Source organism: Salvelinus alpinus, chromosome 17 (genome assembly GCF_045679555.1).
Source record: "Salvelinus alpinus chromosome 17, SLU_Salpinus.1, whole genome shotgun sequence".
Classification (NCBI taxonomy): Eukaryota; Metazoa; Chordata; class Actinopteri; order Salmoniformes; family Salmonidae; genus Salvelinus; species Salvelinus alpinus.
This window is the reverse complement of record NC_092102.1, coordinates 27,444,831-27,465,875: the sequence shown is the minus strand read 5'-3', so window position 1 is coordinate 27,465,875 and position 21,045 is coordinate 27,444,831. Positions and strand designations below refer to the sequence as shown.

Sequence of the window (21,045 nt, the reverse complement as noted above, 5' to 3'; positions counted from 1 at the left end):
GTTATTTCTTACATCGGTACCCCAGGTAATCTTAGGTTTCATTACATACAGTCGGGAGGAACTACTGAATATACGATTAACGTCAACTCATCATCGTTCCTACCAGGAATATGACTTTCCCGAAACGGATCCAGTGTTTTGCCTTCCACCCAATACAATGGATCTGATCCCAGCCGGCGACCCTGTGCGACGCCGAAAAAGGGGCAAACGAGGCGGTCTCGTGGTCAGGCTTCGGAGACGGGCACATCGCGCTCCACTCCCTAGCATACTACTCGCCAATGTCCAGTCTCTTGACAATAAGGTTGATGAAATCCGAGCACGGGTAGCATTCCAGAGAGACATCAGGGATTGCAACGTGCTCTGCTTCACGGAAACATGGCTAACTCAAGGGACGCTAACGGAGTCGGTGCAGCCAGCTGGTTTCTTCATGCATCGCGCCGACAGAAACAAACATCTTTCCGGTAAGAAGAGGGGCGGGGGGGTATGCCTTATGATTAACGAGAAGTGGTGTGATCATCATAACAACACACAGGAACTCAAGTCATTCTGTTCACCTGATCTAGAACTCCTCACAATCAAATGTCGACCGCATTATCTACCAAGGGAATTCTCTTCAATCATAATCACAGCCGTATATATTCCCCCCCAAGCAGACACATCGATGGCCCTGAACGAACTTTATCTGACTCTTTGTAAACTGGAAACCACACACCCTGAGGCTGCATTCATCGTAGCTGGGGATTTTAACAAGGCTAATCTAAAAACAAAACTCCCTAAATTCTATCAGCATATCGATTGTGCTACCAGGGCTGGAAAAACCCTAGATCATTGTTATACTAATTTCCGCGACGCATATAAGGCCCTCCCCCGCCCCCCTTTCGGAAAAGCTGACCACGACTCCATTTTGTTGATTCCAGCCTACAAACAGAAACTCAAACAACAAGCTCCCGTGCTCAGGTCTGTTCAACGCTGGTCCGACCAATCTGAATCCACGCTTCAAGACTGCTTCGATCACGCGGATTGGAATATGTTCCGCATCGCGTCCAACAACAATATTGACGAATATGCTGATTCGGTGAGCGAGTTCATTAGGAAGTGCATTGACGATGTCGTACCCACAGCAACGATTAAAACATTCCCAAACCAGAAACCATGGATTGACGGCAGCATTCGCGTGAAACTGAAAGCGCGAACCACTGCTTTTAACCAGGGCAAGGTGACCGGAAGCATGACCGAATACAAACAGTGTAGCTATTCTCTCCGCAAGGCAATCAAACAGGCTAAGTCCCAGTACAGAGACAAAATCGAGTCGCAATTCAACAGCTCAGACACAAGAGGTATGTGGCAGGGTCTACAGTCAATCACGGATTACAAAAAGAAAACCAGCCCCGTCGCGGACCAGGATGTCTTGCTCCCAGACAGGCTAAACAACTTTTTTGCCCGCTTTGAGGACAATACAGTGCCACTGACACGGCCCCCTACCAAAACCTGCGGGCTCTCCTTCACTGCAGCCGAGGTGAGTAAAACATTTAAACGTGTTAACCCTCGCAAGGCTGCAGGCCCAGACGGCATTCCCAGCCGCGTCCTCAGAGCATGCGCAGACCAGCTGGCTGGTGTGTTTACGGACATATTCAATCAATCCTTATCCCAGTCTGCTGTTCCCACATGCTTCAAGAGGGCCACCATTGTTCCTGTTCCCAAGAAAGCTAAGGTAACTGAGCTAAACGACTACCGCCCCGTAGCACTCACTTCCGTCATCATGAAGTGCTTTGAGAGACTAGTCAAGGACCATATCACCTCCACCCTACCGGACACCCTAGACCCACTCCAATTTGCTTACCGACCCAATAGGTCCACAGACGACGCAATCGCAACCACACTGCACACTGCCCTAACCCATCTGGACAAGAGGAATACCCATGTGAGAATGCTGTTCATCGATTACAGCTCAGCATTCAACACCATAGTACCCTCCAAACTCGTCATCAAGCTCGAGACCCTGGGTCTCGACCCCGCCCTGTGCAACTGGGTCCTGGACTTCCTGACGGGCCGCCCCCAGGTGGTGAGGGTAGGTAACAACATCTCCACCCCGCTGATCCTCAACACTGGGGCCCCACAAGGGTGCGTTCTGAGCCCTCTCCTGTACTCCCTGTTCACCCACGACTGCGTGGCCATGCACGCCTCCAACTCAATCATCAAGTTTGCGGATGACACTACAGTGGTAGGCTTGATTACCAACAACGACGAGACGGCCTACAGGGAGGAGGTGAGGGCCCTCGGAGTGTGGTGTCAGGAAAATAACCTCACACTCAACGTCAACAAAACAAAGGAGATGATTGTGGACTTCAGGAAACAGCAGAGGGAGCACCCCCCTATCCACATCGACGGGTCAGTAGTGGAGAAGGTGGAAAGTTTTAAGTTCCTCGGTGTACACATCACGGACAAACTGAATTGGTCCACCCACACAGACAGCGTTGTGAAGAAGGCGCAGCAGCGCCTCTTCAACCTCAGGAGGCTGAAGAAATTCGGCTTGTCACCAAAAGCACTCACAAACTTCTACAGATGCACAATCGAGAGCATCCTGTCGGGCTGTATCACCGCCTGGTACGGCAACTGCTCCGCCCACAACCGTAAGGCTCTCCAGAGGGTAGTGAGGTCTGCAGAACGCATCACCGGGGGCAAACTACCTGCCCTCCAGGACACCTACACCACCCGATGTCACAGGAAGGCCATAAAGATCATCAAGGACAACAACCACCCAAGCCACTGCCTGTTCACCCCGCTATCATCCAGAAGGCGAGGTCAGTACAGGTGCATCAAAGCAGGGACCGAGAGACTGAAAAACAGCTTCTATCTCAAGGCCATCAGACTGTTAAACAGCCACCACTAACATTTAGCGGCCGCTGCCAACATACTGACTCAACTCCAGCCACTTTAAAAATGGGAATTGATGGAAATTATGTAAAAATGTACCACTAGCCACTTTAAACAATGCCACTTAATATAATGTTTACATACCCTACATTACCCATCTCATATGTATATACTGTACTCTATATCATCTACTGCATCTTGCCATCTTTATGTAATACATGTACCACTAGCCACTTTAAACTATGCCACTTTATGTTTACATACCCTACAGTACTCATCTCATATGTATATACCGTACTCTATACCATCTACTGCATCTGCCATGCCGTTCTGTACCACCACTCATTCATATATCTTTATGTACATATTCTTTATCCCTTTACACTTGTGTGTGTGTGTAAGGTAGTAGTTGTGGAATTGTTAGGTTAGATTACTTGTTGGTTATTACTGCATTGTCGGAACTAGAAGCACAAGCATTTCGCTACACTCGCATTAACATCTGCTAACCATGTGTATGTGACTAATAAAATTTGATTTGATTTGATTTGATTTGATTTGACATTCAGGCTGAAGTTTCTAGCCACAAGCGTCGGGTGGAGTCATTAGAACGACTGACTGAACTGAATTTGTTCGTCACCATTCAAGCACGACATGGAGCTTGTTGTAGTCCTAAAAAACGGAAACGAGTTACCTCTGGTTCGTTCAGCCATTCCTATGGTTTTTGAGATAAACGCCGAGGTTAACACAGGCTTAGGAAATCTTATACGTTTTGTCCTTTGATATAAGTCAGTTAACATGACCTTTATGAATTATGAAGCCTTTGTGCATAACGTGCTTTTAACAATTACATACATGCTTCAAAATTCACAAAAATGTACGTTATCTGATGAAGATGATCATAGAACAAAAGTTATAAGATCTCCTAAGCCTGTGTTTACCACAGACCTTATTTTCGGCATTTATCCAAAAACTCAAAAATGTTCAACAACCATTGTCGGAGTTAGTGCCTACAAAAAAGACGCTATTACTATTGCTCTCCATACTTAATACATTTTGGGGACTGGGCGTGTCCTTATCACCTCACCCCTGTTATATTGACGAGGTGACCACTCTAACATTGGAAATACATGTCCTCAAAGATGGCAGGCAGGCGAGATCAGGTGGTACCATTCTAGCCAATGAGAGGGCAGATACGCGTGTGACCAAAAGTCACAACTATTTTTTATTTACACGCGTATATATATGTGAAATGGGAGCCTAGCCTAAGATAGGTCTTATGTTGCCCTAGATGGCCTGCCCATGGAACTGTATGTACAAGGTTGAGAACAAGTGGTCTACAGATAGATGGCACCACCAACTTCCTGCCATCTGCCTCTGACCCAAGGTAGAGTATGTGGTTGTCTACCGTGTAAATCCCCCCACATGAAGATTGACTGTCCCCAGCTAAGGCCTTGTTAAATAAACCTTTCAATGTTGCATCAGACTTCTGCAGTGTAGCAACATTTTGTGGAACATCCCATTGCACCTCTAACCCAGACGCAACAGGTACAGGGGTTCCCACATACTTCTCAAGACGCCGCTGGCGGCGTGACTTTCTGGGCCCTTTGGTTCCCCCCTCGCACAGACTATCACACAAGTCAGGCAGAGGTTGTAAACCAGCTTTGGCCTGGGCACGAGTGACAACTGAACATGACACCTGAACATCAGACTGGCCAACTGACTGCTCATATAGCTGACCCCCCACACTTCCCAACAGATCAGAGAGTACAGGCACATCCCTCCCCAAAATCATCTCAAAGGTAGCTTCTCCATTACCCCAACTTTGAGGAGGTATTTCTGACCCTGAATCTCAACTGTGAGCTCAGCTGTGGGCTGCTGTGACTGGTCCCCATGGACACATTGGATCAGTGTCTGGTGACCGTAATCAATGTCATTAACAGGTACATTACCTTTTTGATTAACGACAGGGAACTGCCGGTGTCAATCATTGCAGTAAGACTTTTACCATTCACTTTTACAGGTACCCACCCTGACCCTTCCCCACTCTGTCTATTCTGAACACCATCCCCCGCTCTTGGAACATAACAGTAACCTGAGAGCTTGGATTTACGTAGCGGACACATTGAAGCTTTGTGCCCCTGCTGCCGGCAGTAAAAACAGGTCAGACCCCTCCAATCAGAGCGAACTGCATGATCCCATACCTCCCTCCTTCCAGACACATAACCCCCAGAGTTACCTCCACCATCTCTGGCATCTCTGATGTCCCTTGTGTCTCTGAGACTCCTTGGAGCAGGTGCTGCAGGTCGTGGTGGGCCCCCTTTACGTGCATTAAGGTACTGCAGTGCAAGCTTGGCCGCCATAAGCCCATCCTTGGGCTCGTGCTCTCGGACCCAGGTTCGAATGTCGTGTGGTAGAACTTGTAGAAGTTGCTCGAGGATGATGACCTCACCGATTTCGTCCTGTGTCTTCTCCTCCGGTCGAACCCATCGTCGTTAGAGACCCTTGAGGCGGTGGTACGTCTCTGTCGGCGACTCACCCGATGGCGTCGATGCAGCTCTGAAGCGTTGACGGTAGGTCTCTGGGGAGATGTTGAACTTCACCAGCAGCGCTTCCTTCAAGACCTTGTAGACGTTGGACAGCCCCTCATCCATTGCTGTGTAAGCCTCTAAGGCCTTGCCCGTGAGCAATGGGACAAGCCTGCAGGCCCACTACCTCGGGCCACTGCCACGTCTTGGCCATGCGCTCAAACCTCAGCAGGTAGTTTTCAATGTCCTCCCCCTGCTGGTATGAGGGCATCTTTGGCTCCTTCCTCAGGAATGCTGGAAGATGGACGTTAACACTGCTGGACTGGTTTCCTGGTGCTGGCCTCATTACTGCTTGGGGAGCCTGCTGTGGAGTTGAAGTCCCTGCTGCGTCAAGCCTTTGTCGTCCTGGTGTTGGCAGACCCAATCTTGCGCTCTCACTGACGAGTTTCGCTTGGTAAGGAGCTGTGAGGATAGATTGGCGTAGACCTCGGAACTCCTGAAAAGTTGCTGGAAAAGGGCTACCATGGTTGGGCGTGGTTCTGGTCCCCCAACTGCTCCTTCAGTCAGCTGGTCTTTTATGGCTGTATGTGCTGGTTCAACCGGTAGCTCAAACGGTTCTGGTTGTGTTTGGCCCCTTGGTCGGGCTCCAAGTTTCTCATACTTGACCTCTTCTTCACCAGACGATTCCATGGTATTCCACCCCGTTTCAACTTCAGGTACCTTTTCTGACAGTTGATGCTGCTGCTGAGAACGCAATCCTTTATGCATTCCTTTACCTCTCTTGTTGGAATTCACTGCTTTGTGGTGCGCCATCCCACCACTGCCACCATATGTCACGTAGAGTAGGCCAGAAGGCTAAACTGGAAAACCTAACCTCTATCAAAATAAAAAGATGAGACTTGGGCCTTCTGGGCTTGCTGAAGGCCCAAGTCCCCTCATTCTGTAAATGTTATATTGTGATATTGTTTCATAAAAAACATGTTGCAATGTATATACTTTAGTATGTTTAGTTAAAGGGAAAATGTAGGTTTGTATAGGTAATTGCTTAATTAATTGGTGTTAATTGTTCTGAGGGGAGGGGCTAGCCCTACAAAAGGAGCCTCTCTTTCAGTTCATAGAGAGGCATTTGTGGATTGAGCTGTGGATGGGGTAGCATTGTTTTTAGCTGGCCCATAAGGTATATGTTTGATGGCAGTACTGTTGTTTTTGTTCTGGAATCACTATGTAAATAAACACCCTTGCACAGAATAACTTTTGCGGCTCCGCCATCTTTTTATTTTGATAGAGGTTAGGTTTTCCAGTTTAGCCTTCTGGCCTACTCTACGTGACATATACACACAGTACTAGTCATGTTTGGACACACCTACTCATTCAAGGGTTTTTCTTTATTTTACTATTTTCTACACTGTAGAATAATAGTGAAGACATCAAAACTATGAAATAATACATATGGAATCATGAAGTAACCAAAAAAGTGTTAAACAAATCAAAATATATATTTTGTATTTTAGATTCCTCAAAGTAGCCACCTTTTGCCTTGATGACAGCTTTGCATACTCTTAGCATTCTCTCAACCAGCTGCATAAGGAATACTAGTTGAGTATCTGGAGCATCAGCATTTGTGGGTTCAATTACAAGCTCAAAATGGCCAGAAACAAAGGACTTTCTTCTGAAACTCATCAGTCTATTCTTGTTCTGAGAAATGAAGGCTATTCCATGCGAGAAATTTATAAGAAACTGATGATCTCGTACAACGCTGTGTACTACTCCCTTCACAGAACAGCGCTTTATCAAACTAGACACTCGAATGTACTTGTCCTCTTGCTCAGTTGTGCACCGGGGCCTCCCACTGCTCTTTCTTTTCTGGTTAGAGCCAGTTTGCGCTGTTCTGAGAAGGGAGTAGTACACAGCGTTGTACGAGATCTTCATTTTCTTGGACATTTCTCGCATGGAATAGCCTTAATTTCTCAGTTCAAGAAAAGACTGACGAGTTTCAGAAGAAAGTTATTTGTTTCTGGCCATTTTGAGCCTGTAATTGAACCCACAAATGATGAGGCTCCAGGTACTCAACTAGTCTAAAGAATGCCAGATTTATTGCTTCTTTAATCAGAACAACAGTTTTCAGCTGTGCTAACATAATTGCAAAAGGGTTTTCTAATGATCAAGTAGCCTTTTAAAATGATAAACTTGGATTAGCTAACACAACGTGCCATTGGAACACAGGAGTGATGGTTGCTGATAACGGGCCTCTGTACGCCTATGTAGATATTCCATTTAAGAAATCTGCCGTTTCCTGCTACAACAGTCATTTACAACATTAACAATGTCTACACTGTATTTCTGATAAATGTTATGTTATTTTAATGGTCAATACATTTCTTTCAATAACAAGGACATTTCTAAGGGCCCCCAAACTTTTGAACGGTAATGTATATAAGTTGATGAAATGCCATGTGCATCCACTGATATCAGGAGTAAACCCTCTATTTCACATCTTCCTCTCTGCTAATACCCACCGTTTCTCAGTATCTTCTTCAGTGTGCAGGTGGTAGGCCATTTCCTGTTTAAGGATGGGACAGTCATCTTGCTCTTCAAACAAGGAAATCTCATCGCGGACGCCCTCACCTTTGGTCTCAGATGCAAAGACTTCCTCTGCAAAGGCACGCATGTGCTCATCGGTCTCTGGCAGAAACATATACAAACTTGTTACCCACCCCATTTTTTGTAAGGTAATAGCAAGTTACTAAGTGTGCACTTTTCTTATGTCATATGCCACATCACATTTTGTTTCCCAAAAGCTTTTAAGTGCACTACACAGGACATGATGCAATGAAATGGACAACATGGAGCGCTGACCTGAAACAAGCACTGAACATGAAACAAGCTATCAACAGCATAGATACAACAGGTGTGAATGATCAAGCAAGCTAGGATGGTCAAATCCATCATGATTTAAATTATTGAATGAAATGACCTTGTAAACAACAAGGTAGTACCACAGAGGGAAACATTAGACATACCTTACTGCAGTTGAAAACACTCCAGCAGTGCATGCTTTGTGTGTATAAGACCAAGCAGAACTTGGTCCAACTTCAACTCCCACAGCTCTGATCACTAGCTTGGACTGGTAACACAAGGTTCCATGCACACAGAGCTACAGTAATCCAGCACAAACAATAGGGCCCGACGACTCACATAAACACTCAAAAGCTTGCTCTACTGATACATCAACATCTACAGTACAAACAAAACAGCCTTTTAGAGCCAAACAAGACAAAAGAGGCTGTGATACTACACAACTGCAGAAACTCTTGGCCTATCTTGTTCATGGGGCCAGAGTATCTCTGGACTCAACTAGGCCCAGAAACCTCATGCGCCATCAGACTGATACATTTATTGACTTATTAATTTGTCTAGCATCCACTGCAAACTCTATTCTATGACAAATAAGTGAGTGAATGAATGTTGGCAGTCACACATTTCAGTGGTGGGACATACACACAGGGTCAGGCTACTCTAGGATTGCTGTCTTCTTCTCACCCTTCAAACTTACTTTGACCTGATATTGCATTCCGCAGCAGGAGAGGAGAGGATAAACCAAAAGGGAACCAATTAAACAAAATAAAAGTCAGGTTACAGATTAAAATGAATGAGACACCCTTCCCTGGTCTGTTTTATTTGATCAAACGACAGAAAACCCTTTTCCCATTTAGAGATGGAACATGTAACCATCCAAGGATTCAGCATGAGATAATGAACATAATGATAGTCAATTAAGTTAACTCATGAATGTGTTGATGAAATACTAACAATGAATCACAACATGACTGAAAAGACACAACAAAATCAACTAGGTTAAAGGTTAATTAACAAGCATGAAATTACTTAGAGAAGTAAGGCAACCGGTCATTGTTTTTGGTAGAATATGAATCATGATATTTAGGGAACATGTTACGTTTAATTTAAGATTATTGCAAAACAGTATGTCATGGTTCTAAAATAGTAGTCAGTCAGACACTGGTTCATTTCTAATGTTAGATGGTTCCTCCCCCTGAAAGTAGCCTATGGGCCAAGATTAACTGTAATCTATGTTTTTTTTACCATCTATTAAAAACTTAAGTTAACTTTAGCCAATGCTAGCTAAAATCAAAATGATAGGGGCATGCGTTCAATTTTCTAAAATCCATGGCCAAATTATTTCAAATCAACTTGGTTTGAACGTGGTGATTTGGCCTTTTCTTCTTCTTATTTTTTTTGTACATTGCACGAATGTACGCCTATCACTTCCATGGAGTTTTAGCTAGCGTTGGCTAAAGTTAGCTGAAGTTTGTAGTGGCTGTTTAAAGAAAACCGAACCATGGATTACAGTATCTCCTAGCCCATAGACTACTTTCAGGGTGAGGACCCATCCAACGTTGAGTTGTAAAATACTGAACTTCTCCTTTAAACCCAACTTTTAATATAGATTCTCTATTGAGCATGCATTTTAGTCCAGTAGTAGGCTTAATGGAATTATTAATGTTGTATCTCTAAGATCCATGCAAAGAGTAGAATCATCCATGAGATTCCCAACATTCAGGGGATGGGGGAAAGAAAACATTTACTTATCCCTTCACAGCACAAACAAGTCTGGAGTACCAAGAGCATCTTGTTTGTTGAGTTTCCTGTCATGCATTCCCATGTACAGTGACTCACTGAGACAGGCCACCTTTGATTAATTTATTCTCTATACACCCCTATACTCAACTGGCGGACCGGGTCCGGACCCAGAACAGGGTCAATAGGGACCGCAGGTCCCGGTAAATAAAAACATTAAAAATCATATAAACACACATTAGACACGGAAGAATGCATAGAATTGCAGAAAATGAGCTTTAAAACAGTAACATTTTCTCTCCTCCAACAATAGGGGTGTGAAGAGTTTGGGGTTGCATAGGTTGCGAGGTGGGGGTCTGTTACTACGCCGATAAATGACATTATCCATCCAGACGTTTGCCACCTACGAAATGTGTGTGACCGGAACTTCTCAAATAGTACTTGAGTACTCCTGCTCTATACGTTATCCTTGGATGAAGAATAAATGTTTTTCTAAATGTCACACCCTAATCTGTTTCACCTGTCTTGTGCTTGTCTCCACCCCCCTCCAGGTGTCACCCATTTTCCCCATTATCCCCTGTGCATTTATACCTGTGTTTTTTGTTGGTCTGTTGCTAGTTCGTCTTGTTTCGGCAAGTCTACTAGCGTAGTTTTTCCTGTGCGCATTTTCTCTCTAGTCCCTGTTGTCTAAACTCAGCAAAAAAAGAAACATCCTCTCACTGTCAACTGCGTTTATTTTCAGCAAACTTAACGTGTAAATATTTGTATGAACATACCAAGATTCAACAACTGAGACATAAACTGAACAAGTTCCACAGACATGTAACGAACAGAAATTAAATAATGTCAATAGTATAGCAGTTAGTATCTGGTGTGGCCACCAGCTGCATTAACCTCTTGACGCTAGGGGTCAGATTAAACTTTTTTTTATTTTTTTTAAATAACGTTCCCAAGGTAAACAGACTATTTCTCAGGTCCAGATCGTAGAATATGCATATAATTTACAGATTAGGATAGAAAACACTCCAAAGTTTCCAAAACTGTCAAAATATTGTCTGTGAGTATAACAAAACTGATTCTGCAGGCAAAAACCTGAGAATATCTAACCCTGAAGTGATTTAAAAAAAATGTATCTGTGTTTCCTGGCCCGTCTTTCTTCCATTTAAAGGGGTATCAACCAGATTCCTTTTCCAATGGCTTCTTCAGGCTGTGACCAGGCTTTAGACATAGTTTCAGGCTTTTATTTTGAAAAATTAGCGAGATTTTTCAAAACTAGTCAGGTGTCCCCTGATTAGTTCCTGCGCGCGAGAGGGGTCGCTCTCCATTTTATTTTTCTCTCTTATTGAATAGGTTACGGTCCGGTTGAAATATTATCGATTATGTTTGTTAAAAACAACCTGAGGATTGATTATAAAAAACATTTGACATGTTTCTACGAACATTACGGATACTTTTTGGAATTTTTGTCGAACGGAACGAGGCTTTGGTTTTCTGAACATAACACGCAACCCAAATGGCGTTTTTTTGTTATAAAAGTAATATTTATCGAACAAAAATAAAATTTGTTGTGTAACTGGGAGTCTCGTGAGTGCAAACATCCGAAGAGTATCAAAGGTAAGCGATTCATTTTATTGCTTTTCTGACTTTTGTGACCATGCTAATTTGGGGCTAGCTGTTGTAGCATTGATTGTTACACTCACAAAAGCTTGGATTGCTTTCGCTGCAAAGCATATTTTCAAAATCTGACACGATAGGTGGATTAACAACAAGCTAAACTGTGTTTTGGTATATTTCACTTGTGATTGCATGATTATAAATATTTTTTGTAATATTTTTGAATCTGATACGTTTGGGAATTTTCTTCTGCCTTTCAAGACCGGAACGAGGCTGTAGTTTTCTGAACATAACGCGCAACCCAAATGGCGTTTTTTTGTTATAAAAGTAATATTTATCGAACAAAAATAACATTTATTGTGTAACTGGGAGTCTCGTGAGTGCAAACATCCGAAGATTATCAAAGGTAAGCGATTAATTTAATTGCTTTTCTGACTTTCGTGACCATGCTAATTTGGGGCTAGCTGTTGTAGCATTGATTGATACACTCACAAAAGCTTGGATTGCTTTCGTTTAACAAAATGTTTGGACAATAGCATAAGAACAAAAAAGATCAGAAATGGGCTACTTGTCTAAATGCAGCTTAAAAGGCATCACACACATACAGTTGAGTCGGAAGTTTACAAACACTTAGGTTGGAATCATTAAAACTCTTTTTTCAACCACTCCACACATTTCTTGTTAACAAACTATAGTTTTGGCAAGTCGGTTAGGACATCTACTTTGTGCATGACACAAGTCATTTTTCCAACAATTGTTAACAGACAGATTATTTCAATTATCATTCACTGTATTCCGGTGGGTCAGAAGTTTACATACACTAAGTTGACTGTGCCTTTAAATAGCTTGGAAAATTCCAGAAAATGATGTCATGGCTTTAGAAGCTTCTGATAGGCTAATTGACATCATTTGAGTCAATTGGAGGTGTACCTGTGGATGTATTTCAAGGCCTACCTTCAAAACTAGTGCCTCTTTGCTTGACATCATGGGAAAATCAAAAGAAATCAGCCAAGAATTGTTTTTGTAGATCTCCACAAGCCTGGTTCATCCTTGGGAACAATTTCCAAACGCCTGAAGGTACCACGTTCATCTGTACAAACAATAGTATGCAAGTATAAACACCATGGGACCACGCAGCCGTCATACCGCTCAGGAAGGAGATACATTCTGTCTCCTAGAGATGAACGTACTTTGGTGCGAAAAGTGCAAATCAATCCCAGAACAACAGTAAAGGACCTTGTGAAGATGCTGGAGGAAACAGGTACAAATGTATCCACAATAAAACGAGTCCTATATTGACATAACCTGAAAGGCCGCTCAGCAAGGAAGAAGCCACTGCTCCAAAACTGCCATTAAAAAAGCCAGACTACGGCTTGCAACTGCACATGGGGACAAAGATTGTACTTTTTGGAGAAATGTCCTCTGGTCTGATGAAACAAAAATAGAACTGTTTGGCCAAAATGACCATCGTTATGTTTGGAGGAAAAAGGGGGAGGCTTGCAAGCCGAAGAACACCATCCCAAACAGGAAGCACGGGGGTGGCAGCATCATGTTGTGGGGGTACTTTGCTGCAGCAGGGACTGGTGCACTTCACAAAATAGATGGCATCATGAGAAGGGAATATTATGTGGATATATTGAAGCAACATCTCAAGACATCAGTCAGGAAGTTAAAGCTTGGTCGCAAATGGGTCTTCCAAATGGACAATGACCCCAAGAATACTTCCAAAGTTGTGGCAAAATGGCTTAAAGACAACAAAGTCATGGTATTGGAGTGGCCATCACAAAGCCCTGATCTCAATCCTATAGAAAGTGTGTGGGCAGAACTGAAAAAGCGTGTGTAAGCAAGGAGGCCAACAAACCTGTCTCAGTTACACCAGCTCTGTCAGGAGGAATGTGCCAAAATTCCCCCAACTTATTGTGGGAGGCTTGTGGAAGGCAACCCGAAACGTTTGACCCAAATCATTCTCTCTACTATTATTCTGACATTTCACATTCTTAAAATAACGTGGTGATCCTAATTTTTACGAGGATTAAATATCAGGAATTGTGAAAAACTGAGTTTAAATCTATTTGGCTAAGGTGTATGTAAACTTACAACTTCAACTGTAGTGGTCCACATGCATATTGGTCCACATGCATGTTCAATGTAACATATTCATATTCTGTCTCAGACAGATATACTGGAACTGGGAAGACTCCCCACCACTCTGAAGAATTTTGTAATGTTGGACTGCTTGTCCATAGGTAGAGGTTCAAATTACGCCTTAACGACTTCGTATCTGATTTGATTTGGATCTCTTTTAGTCCCCATTTGGACTAATCTTCCAAGAGTCCTTAATAACCTGTTATGGCTCAAATATCAGCAGTGAGTATCAGCAGTGAGTAACCTGGAAAGAGGTGGCCATTTCAAACGGCCTCGTACTCAATTCTTGCTCGTACAATATGCATATTATTATTACTATTGGATAGAAAACACTGTCTAGTTTCTAAAACAGGTTTAATTATTTCTCTAAGTGAAACATAACTCTTTTTACAGCCCATTTTCTATCCGGAAGTGAAATTTCCAAGAAGCTATGTCTCTCTTCAAGATACTCTCTATAAAAGGCCTTGGCACTTAGGACTGTAGAAACACGTCACACGCCTTCCCCTGGGTGTCATGCGGAAGTGAGAGAAGAAATGACTTGATTATCTCTGTCAGGGACTGAAAACAACATCTTGGAGTGAGAAGTGCGCACTTTATTTTTTTTTCTGGGCGCGAAGTAGGAACTGGACTGCGCTCCTGGAAAACCCTCGTTATAGGTGAATATGACCTCCGGCTTCGATTTTATTTGATACATGTCACAATATCATCCTAAAGTATGTTTTTTCAATATACTTTAATTATATTATTGAAATTTATTCTGGACTTTAGACGTGATGCGACGCAAGAATTTTGTCAAGACGGAGAGGTTAGCACGGCATGGCCAGTGTGCTTGCTAATTCAAGAGGGACATCGTTCGTTCTGGGTCCAAATGAAGACGGTTCTGAACAAAGGACCCTTTGGAGAACATTCTGATGGAAAATCAACAAAGATAAGGACCCAATTTGGGATGCTTTTTCATATATCTGTCGAACTGTGCTATCGCTAGCGTTTGACTAGAATCAATGCTGCTGTGTGTTAGCTATTGTAGTAAGCTAATATAACGATATATTGTGTTTTCGCTGTAAAACACTTCAGAAATCGGAAATATTGTCTGTATTCACAAGATCTTTCTCTTTCATTAGCTATCCACCATATATTTTTCTGAAATGATTTATGATGAGTAATTAGGTAGTTGACGTTGGTGTCTATTTTCTCTAGCTACTCCCGTGCGATTTCTGACTGTAGCTATGATGGTAGCAGTAATGTAAAACTGATTTATAGCTAAAATATGCAATTTTTTTGAACAAAACATAGATTTATTGTGTAACATGTTATAGGACTGTCATCTGAGGTAGTTTTTTCTAGGTTATTTAGGTTGGTTCTAGGTTAGTTAGGTTGGCTTGTGCATGCTACTTGCATCCTACTTGTGCTGTGAAAAATGTCTGTCCTCTTTTTTATTTGGTGGTAAGCTAACATAAATATATGTGGTGTTTTCTCTGTAAAACATTTAAAAAATCGGACATGTTGGCTGGATTGACAAGATGTTTATCTTTCAAATGCTGTATTGGACTTGTTAATGTGTGAAAGTTAAATATTTTAAAAAAAATAGATTTTGAATTTCGCGCCCTGCATTTGAGCTGGATGTTGTCATAGGTGTACCGGTGTCGGGCTGCAGCCATAACAGGTTTTAAACATTAAAATACAATTTATAATACGAACACATTTTCACATATAACACATTATTACATAATGACCCATAAATACTCAATCTAAAAAAATATTGATTCATCTACTATAGTCCCACAACATTTCTATGTATTATATTTAAATCGTTTTAAAATAATGTTTAAATGTATATATTGAAAGGTTTCTGGTTTGCTCAGTTAATTTATTCCATTTCTTTATTGCTCTAAATCGAAATGTTCTTTTGCCTATTTCTCTTTCTGTCTGGATAACGCATAGATGGTGGACAATCTATTCCTAGTATTTACGGAATGTCTGTCTCTTTCTTCCGGCGCCGAAAAGAGATGGCTGCCTCGCTTCGTGTTCCTTGGAAAATATGCAGTATTTTGTTTTTTTACGTGTTATTTCTTACATCGGTACCCCGGGTAATCTTAGGTTTCATTACATACAGTCGGGAGGAACTACTGAATATACGATTAACGTCAACTCATCATCGTTCCTACCAGGAATATGACTTTCCCGAAACGGATCCAGTGTTTTGCCTTCCACACAATACAATGGATCTGATCCCAGCCGGCGACCCTGTGCGACGCCGAAAAAGGGGAAAACGTGGCGGTCTCGTGGTCAGGCTTCGGAGACGGGCACATCGCGCTCCACTCCCTAGCATACTACTCGCCAATGTCCAGTCTCTTGACAATAAGGTTGATGAAATCCGAGCACGGGTAGCATTCCAGAGAGACATCAGGGATTGCAACGTGCTCTGCTTCACGGAAACATGGCTAACTCAAGGGACGCTAACGGAGTCGGTGCAGCCAGCTGGTTTCTTCATGCATCGCGCCGACAGAAACAAACATCTTTCCGGTAAGAAGAGGGGCGGGGGGGTATGCCTTATGATTAACGAGAAGTGGTGTGATCATCATAACAACACACAAGAACTCAAGTCGTTCTGTTCACCTGATCTAGAACTCCTCACAATCAAATGTCGACCGCATTATCTACCAAGGGAATTCTCGTCAATCATAATCACAGCCGTATACATTCCCCCCCAAGCAGACACATCGATGGCCCTGAACGAACTTTATCTGACTCTTTGTAAACTGGAAACCACACACCCTGAGGCTGCATTCATCGTAGCTGGGGATTTTAACAAGGCTAATCTAAAAACAAAACTCCCTAAATTCTATCAGCATATCGATTGTGCTACCAGGGCTGGAAAAACACTAGACCATTGTTATACTAATTTCCGCGACGCTTATAAGGCCCTCCCCCGCCCCCCTTTCGGAAAAGCTGACCACGACTCCATTTTGTTGATTCCAGCCTACAAACAAAAACTCAAACAACAAGCTCCCGCGCTCAGGTCTGTTCAACGCTGGTCCGACCAATCTGAATCCACGCTTCAAGACTGCTTCGATCACGCGGATTGGAATATGTTCCGCATCGCGTCCAACAACAATATTGACGAATATGCTGATTCGGTGAGCGAGTTCATTAGGAAGTGCATTGACGATGTCGTACCCACAGCAACGATAAAAACATTCCCAAACCAGAAACCGTGGATTGACGGCAGCATTCGCGTGAAACTGAAAGCGCGAACCACTGCTTTTAACCAGGGCAAGGTGACCGGAAGCATGACCGAATACAAACAGTGTAGCTATTCTCTCCGCAAGGCAATCAAACAGGCTAAGTCTCAGTACAGAGACAAAATCGAGTCGAAATTCAACAGCTCAGACACAAGAGGTATGTGGCAGGGTCTACAGTCAATCACGGATTACAAAAAGAAAACCAGCCCCGTCGAGGACCAGGATGTCTTGCTCCCAGACAGGCTAAACAACTTTTTTGCCCGCTTTGAGGACAATACAGTGCCACTGACACGGCCCCCTACCAAAACCTGCGGGCTCTCCTTCACTGCAGCCGAGGTGAGTAAAACATTTAAACGTGTTAACCCTCGCAGGGCTGCAGGCCCAGACGGCATTCCCAGCCGCGTCCTCAGAGCATGCGCAGACCAGCTGGCTGGTGTGTTTACGGACATATTCAATCAATCCTTATCCCAGTCTGCTGTTCCCACATGCTTCAAGAGGGCCACCATTGTTCCTGTTCCCAAGAAAGCTAAGGTAACTGAGCTAAACGACTACCGCCCCGTAGCACTCACTTCCGTCATCATGAAGTGCTTTGAGAGACTAGTCAAGGACCATATCACCTCCACCCTACCGGTCACCCTAGACCCACTCCAATTTGCTTACCGACCCAATAGGTCCACAGACGACGCAATCGCAACCACACTGCACACTGCCCTAACCCATCTGGACAAGAGGAATACCCATGTGAGAATGCTGTTCATCGATTACAGCTCAGCATTTAACACCATAGTACCCTCCAAACTCGTCATCAAGCTCGAGACCCTGGGTCTCGACCCCGCCCTGTGCAACTGGGTCCTGGACTTCCTGACGGGCCGCCCCCAGGTGGTGAGGGTAGGTAACAACATCTCCACCCCGCTGATCCTCAACACTGGGGCCCCACAAGGGTGCGTTCTGAGCCCTCTCCTGTACTCCCTGTTCACCCACGACTGCGTGGCCATGCACGCCTCCAACTCAATCATCAAGTTTGCGGATGACACTACAGTGGTAGGCTTGATCACCAACAACGACGAGACGGCCTACAGGGAGGAGGTGAGGGCCCTCGGAGTGTGGTGTCAGGAAAATAACCTCATACTCAACGTCAACAAAACAAAGGAGATGATTGTGGACTTCAGGAAACAGCAGAGGGAGCACCCCCCTATCCACATCGACGGGTCAGTAGTGGAGAAGGTGGAAAGTTTTAAGTTCCTCGGTGTACACATCACGGACAAACTGAACTGGTCCACCCACACAGACAGCGTTGTGAAGAAGGCGCAGCAGCGCCTCTTCAACCTCAGGAGGCTGAAGAAATTCGGCTTGTCACCAAAAGCACTCACAAACTTCTACAGATGCACAATCGAGAGCATCCTGTCGGGCTGTATCACCGCCTGGTACGGCAACTGCTCCGCCCACAACCGTAAGGCTCTCCAGAGGGTAGTGAGGTCTGCAGAACGCATCACCAGGGGCAAACTACCTGCCCTCCAGGACACCTACACCACCCGATGTCACAGGAAGGCCATAAAGATCATCAAGGACAACAACCACCCAAGCCACTGCCTGTTCACCCCGCTATCATCCAGAAGGCGAGGTCAGTACAGGTGCATCAAAGCAGGGACCGAGAGACTGAAAAACAGCTTCTATCTCAAGGCCATCAGACTGTTAAACAGCCACCACTAACATTTAGCGGCCGCTGCCAACATACTGACTCAACTCCAGCCACTTTAAAAATGGGAATTGATGGAAATTATGTAAAAATGTACCACTAGCCACTTTAAGCAATGCCACTTAATACAATGTTTACATACCCTACATTACCCATCTCATATGTATATATACTGTACTCTATATCATCTACTGCATCTTGCCATCTTTATGCAATACATGTACCACTAGCCACTTTAAACTATGCCACTTTATGTTTACATACCCTACAGTACTCATCTCATATGTATATACCGTACTCTATACCATCTACTGCATCTGCCATGCCGTTCTGTACCACCACTCATTCATATATCTTTATGTACATATTCTTTATCCCTTTACACTTGTGTGTGTGTGTAAGGTAGTAGTGTGGAATTGTTAGGTTAGATTACTGTTGGTTATTACTGCATTGTCGGAACTAGAAGCACAAGCATTTCGCTACACTCGCATTAACATCTGCTAACCATGTGTATGTGACTAATAAAATTTGATTTGATTTACCAACGGAATACCGTTGTGAATAGAACTTGGCTGTTTTAAATTATGTATATTATGAAATAAAATAATCATGTTTTTTTCAATTATCTTGTCGATTGATGACCAACCAAGAACACTGTGCATGACTGCAACAACGTATTAAAGCTGTCAAGCCAATTCTCTGCCCACCAATTATAACGTCAGAGTGGTACTGACAGACAAACAAGTGCCTCAATGGGAATTTATCACCTGAACAGTTGGCTGGTCTGTGCTCATGCCACAAGACCTGGTGTGACTGGATTAGTCAATCAACATATCAAAGCTTACTGATATTGAGTCAAATTGAGATTAGGAACTTTTATCCTGTATAAATCTTTACAATTAACATTTCTGAATGGATTGTCTGAAAGAAAAATTATTCTGACAAAACATGAGGGGACAAATCAGCAGAGGTAAGTGACCAACAAATTTGAGTTACCAACACATATTTAGAGTTTGACGTTCACAATAAAATATGGGTAGTCCATTAAAGGTCAACTGCCCTTTACTGGCCTATGTGGCATCGATAGGAGTCAAACATTTATACTAGTGTCAAAATTTACTACAAAGTGTAAATAGGATAATTTTGGTCATAAAGTCAGTCTCGTCCAAAACGGAGTATGGTTAGTGACTGCTTCATGACTTACTTGAGGATTTGGTTTGGATTACAATTATGTCAACAATTAATTCCCCCTTTTGCCTATTAACATGTGTGGTGGTTTTCTGTTAAAAGACAGCGCAGGTTCGCTTTGCATGGCCCGGTGCCCCGGGTGGGCAGAGACCTATCCTTAGGATGACCAATGGAATGGTCAAAAATAAGCAAACCCAGCCCACCCAGGTCACACAAAATTAACTTGCTAGCATTTCTTAATGATCATTGTTGAAACACTAGGTTAAATCAGGAAGTGCAGTCACCCTTTAATAAACAAGATATTAAATAAATATAAACCTGGGAAGATTAAGATTAGAGAGAGAAATCATTGTACTTGAATAAAGTCTATTTACCAAAGAACTACATTTTCATATATAAAATACTGCACTCTGGAAATCTGTGTTCTACTGGCTACAATGCTGCACGACAGGACTACCAACAATCTCAGGCCTGGGCATGGCTTAAAAGTGGGGCAGCAGTCTGCCAATACAATGGCAGTGGCACCCACCAGACGACTCACCTGGCATATTGACTTTAGGCATGGTTCAATTCCACAAACTCGATCCCTGAGGACTGGCAAAGCTGGTCAGCTACTGGACTGGTGTAGCGGGAAGTGTGGAGCCCTCTGCCTCTCTAATGCAATATGAAACTGTGCTTGCGCTGTGTAACCAGAGCTTGCTGTGCCCACACTGGATACATGACAGAGGATTCCGCGTCACCACTCTATTTTAAGTTTTAACATGCCAAGTCTCACTGACAAGTACACATAGCGGGAGAGAGGGTGAGGGTCTGGTGTTACAAGTTCAAAAGCACACACTCATTTTTTTCTGGACAAGTTCAAGAGCATAGACATTTTTTTTCTCCAGAAGGGTGGTCATGGACAGAGTGGGAAAACGACTGGAAAATAATTATCTGGAAAGGTAATCCACAATGAACAGTAGGCGAAAGGAGAATATCTTATATTTAAGATTACATTACCTATTCCTCAGTGAATATTTTCTTACACTTTTTAACTCTTACTCTGTCATTTATACTAGTGCATGTACACAATTAAATATTTAAAATATCTAGCAGTGTTTGCAAATCATTGCAAAATGTCTTCAGCAAAAGCTACTACAGTAGACTCATATTGTGGTGTCATTGT

General features: G+C 43.3%; 1 protein-coding gene across 3 annotated transcripts in view; it reads right to left on the bottom strand.

The window, feature by feature from the left end:
* Positions 1-20,547, bottom strand: part of LOC139542634 (AMP deaminase 1-like) — a 35,752-nt gene extending 15,205 nt beyond the window's left edge. Inside the window, exons 1-3 of one of the 3 annotated variants that reach the window (XM_071348300.1) lie at positions 20,422-20,500; positions 8,940-8,958; positions 7,916-8,081 (exon numbers count right to left, since the gene is read on the bottom strand). In XM_071348300.1, the coding sequence (XP_071204401.1) occupies positions 7,916-8,067 (152 nt within the window). In that variant the 5' untranslated portion in view covers positions 8,068-8,081; positions 8,940-8,958; positions 20,422-20,500. Of the gene's footprint in view, positions 1-7,915; positions 8,082-8,939; positions 8,959-20,421 lie in introns of all 3 variants that reach the window. The other 2 variants (XM_071348298.1, XM_071348301.1) reach the window with 2 other exon arrangements.
* Between the last annotated feature and the right edge of the window lie 498 nt (positions 20,548-21,045).